Here is a 3755-nt window from a genome sequence, read left to right as displayed (position 1 = left end):
TATTTTGTCCCAGATCATGTGACAAGCAAACATAATTAGTCTGTAATGAGTACAATCAGTTTGTCAGCGAAGTGTGCAACCAATGCCAGCAATGACATTTGGGTCTACTTCTGCATGAAATATCCTAAATATAGCCTACAAAACATGAATACATAATTAACCTAGGATGTATTAACACATTGTAATCTCATATTATGCCAAATACACAGATAAATTATAATTATTTGTTATTATTCTGATTATACAGTTTATTTTTTGCCATGGGGTCCAATTGACCCCATGGTACCAAACAAGTGATTTTTTCTAAGGTACCAGAGCAGGGTTAATAAAAATAAACAGTGCAAAACATTTTATTATCAAAGTCATGTTTCTGCATGAACACACATTGTCTACTTGCATGTTACATGTAATAAACTGTAATATAATATTAGTACATACTAATATTATATACTCATTATCACGTATATAGTATACATTAATATTTAACGTTTTTTTCCTTATTGCTCTGCTTTAATATTGGGTAAAGAAAATAAAACATACAAAAAATTATGGTGTTTCATTGCCTTTTTACTTTCTCGTATATACGAAGTACTTTCTCTATACGAAGTATAGAGAAAGTATTGTAATCGTGCACAAAAATCACTTGAAATTTTAACAATATTCACCGTATTACACCTCAGTCCTTCATCACATCCGAAGTATAGAGGACTTATTTTAATCGGGCAAAAATTATCAATCCAGATTTATCAAAATTAAGAGGTTTTATGCGTAATCCAGTCAGAAAAACTGGGCTTTGCAATTCTGTCCGTAAGTCTGTGTGTCTGTCTGTCTGTCTGTCTGTCCGTGTGAAAACACGATAACTTGTGTACCGTTACAGCTAGGTTGATGCAATTTCATATATAAGTATTTTATCAAAATCGTAGATCCGTTTTAACTTTTGAGATATTTCTGATAACCGGGAGTGGTACTTTTTCTACTTTGAAGTATTCAAAAGCCTATAACTTGAGTACTATTTCAGATAGATAAATAAAATTTCACATGTACGTAAAAGATCTAATTCTCTACCTTCTGTTAAATTTTGAGTAATTTCCGTATACCGGAAGTAGTAATTTACGCTACTTCCGATTTCTCAAAAAACGCAGATACATTTATAAAGAACTAATAATATTGCGCACTATTATGCGCTTTTTGCTTTGGCATTCACTTGGTGCGCAATGTTTTTTTCTACTAGATTTTATTCTATTTTAAAAGTTTAAGTAAACAAAAATCATGTCTATATTCCGAGTTGCCATCCCACGTAGTGTTATATTAGAATATTCGAGAAAGTTTAGGGGAGATCACTCCCGGTTTATTAATAACACTATTCACATTAGAATCTATAAACTTTAATTTTATGCTAAGCGTTTTTAGAGACATCTGCTGTTTTGATTTTTTCTCTTGAATATTTTATGTTTAATACAATTCAAACCAACGTTTATCATAATAATATTGCGCCAATTAAAAAGCAATATTCGCAAACATAAGTAATTTGGTAAATGTAGCATTCCGTCACATTGAAGTAAAGGATCCAACTAACTTGTCGTTCAACTGAATTCTATAATCCAGAAATAAGAATTAACAAAGTTTATGCTTACTAACAAAAAGAAATCTGGACTGGTACTAGCTTATGAAACATGTCTTTGAGCCAGCTTTTCACAAGCTGGAAACTGCCCTCCGCAGCCTTGACATTGTTTAAAGCATTACCTGCATTAAATAATCAGCCTGTCAGGTTTGCAGCTAAAAAGGCGGGAGGCACAGTGCGAAACCCAATTGGTAAAACAAAAAGAAAACACAGAGGCATTAAAGCTCATGATGGACAGTTTGTTCACAAGGGCTCTGTGATTGCTACACAGTACGGCATCAGGTTCTATCCAGGAGAGAATGTTACAATGGATAATGACTGGACCCTGCGAGCAGCTTACGATGGTATTGTTGTACATACAAGTGAGGTACTGAATCCTTACCCTGACAGCCCTCTTTATGATCCAGTACAGAAAGGGGCAGTAATTCACAAACAATTCTTCCACATTATACCTACTCCTCTGCATGGAAAATTTTAACTCGTATCAGAAACATAATTGTTCTTGTGTAATATAAAAAATTAAAACAAGATCCTCCTTGAAAAAAAAAAAAAACAAAGTTTATGCTAACTGAAAGACAGTGTGTTGTTGCTTACCTTCCTATATGATAGGGAGAGCCGTGTGTCAACAGAATGGGGAAGTGATGAACGAACTCAATAGCGACTCTTACATTTCACGTGCTACCTCTTGTAACATTTGATTCAGATAAGTTAGCCGAGGTTTATTGTTGATATGAAACAAAATATCATCATCAATGTATATTTTCCAAAAAACTAGCTAGTTAACCACATGCGTGTTTCAAATGTAGCAGAACTGACAACTAGGCTAACCAAACATTATGCCATATAATATGTAGGACGTCATTATGTCAACACAGCTCAGATGGGTACCTGACTAACGTTTGGAAAAACTGCGGCCACAGCTAAGACCTCCGTACATAACCCGTGTGATATAGTGCACTTTGATCTTAGCCAAAAGGCAGAAAAGTTAAATGGTACAATCAATCTCTCGACTAATCAGACCAATGTGGGGAATGCTTTAAATGGCAGTTTCAATAACGTGATAGAGGATTGTATCAACACACGGTCTTCCATATTGACCTCAAACACAACTTTATATTGAGCTATATCTGACCCGCTCCCAAAGTAGCAGGTGCAAATTTTATAAGGTCAGATATTTTATATTTTAGTTCATTTTAAATGTGTATAATATATTAGGTTTGCTACGGTGTACATATTGTTATTTTTGTTAACATATGCAGAAAAGCACTTACTTTAATTCATGCTCCGAAAGTTTTCAAGGGAAGTAATTACCTGTGTAATTGACATATCAAATACACTGAATGCGTTCGAAATAATTCAAACAAAATAGGCATAATGTTTTATTTGTCAAGACGTGCTCGCTTTAAAATACTATTTTTCGTTTAGAAAACGATAAATATTGAATATTTGTCTTTGTTTTCAATTTAAACAGTGTATGCAATTGAATAATAAACACAGTCGCGATATGTGTTACAAATATAGAAGACATGTGATGAAGTCTAATTGATCACTATTGTCTTGCTAGTGAGCGTTTTTTATATGAATTTCCTGATTCAATGAAGCATATATATAAATAAAAAAAAAAAAAAAAAAAAAAAAAAAAAAAAAAAAAAAAAAAAAAAAAATGAATTATATAAAAAACTTCACAACCGGCAGAACGCTATTCGTGCAGCCACTATTGAAATAACCTTTCTGTTTGAAGAGTGTCATTAAAACCTTAACACATCTTTTATAACATTTCTTCGGAAATCCCAGACTGAACCTAATTTAACCCACTTTTATAGACCTACTTATGTTTTAAACACCGACTATGCAGTTATAGATTGCCAAAAATAGAACCATTTACACACAAGTTAATTCATGTTGACCAACAATGCAATAACACAGGGAGGAACATACACATTCGCAATCCCCTAATCAGAGACATATTTCAGTATACACAGGATAAAAACACCCCATCATCCATACTTAGTTTAGACCAGGAGAAAACTTTCCACCGATTAGTGCACACATATCTTCACACAATTCTCAAAGAAAACAATTTGGATAAAAATCAGTTTTTACAACACACACAGCCACCTGCTGATAGATCATA

General features: G+C 33.2%; 1 protein-coding gene across 1 annotated transcript; it reads left to right on the top strand.

Moving 5' to 3' along the window:
- The first annotated feature begins 1659 nt into the window (after nt 1-1659).
- LOC131932643 (large ribosomal subunit protein bL27-like) lies at nt 1660-2161 on the top strand. Its single transcript, XM_059289579.1, has one exon. It carries the CDS (start codon nt 1674-1676, stop codon nt 2097-2099), a length of 426 nt encoding a protein of 141 aa, XP_059145562.1. The 5' UTR covers nt 1660-1673; the 3' UTR covers nt 2100-2161.
- The last annotated feature ends 1594 nt before the right edge of the window (nt 2162-3755 follow it).

The sequence above is a fragment of the Physella acuta genome, unplaced genomic scaffold (genome assembly GCF_028476545.2).
Source record: "Physella acuta isolate Inbredline_101_S28 unplaced genomic scaffold, ASM2847654v3 ptg002243l, whole genome shotgun sequence".
Classification (NCBI taxonomy): Eukaryota; Metazoa; Mollusca; class Gastropoda; family Physidae; genus Physella; species Physella acuta.
Note: the sequence above shows the minus strand (reverse complement) of the source record. Positions and strands in the feature narration are given on the sequence as shown.

What these genes read in the sequence shown, in the direction of transcription:
- LOC131932643 (XM_059289579.1), top strand. Translation starts at nt 1,674, where the DNA reads ATGTCTTTGAGCCAGCTTTTCACAAGCTGGAAACTGCCCTCCGCAGCC.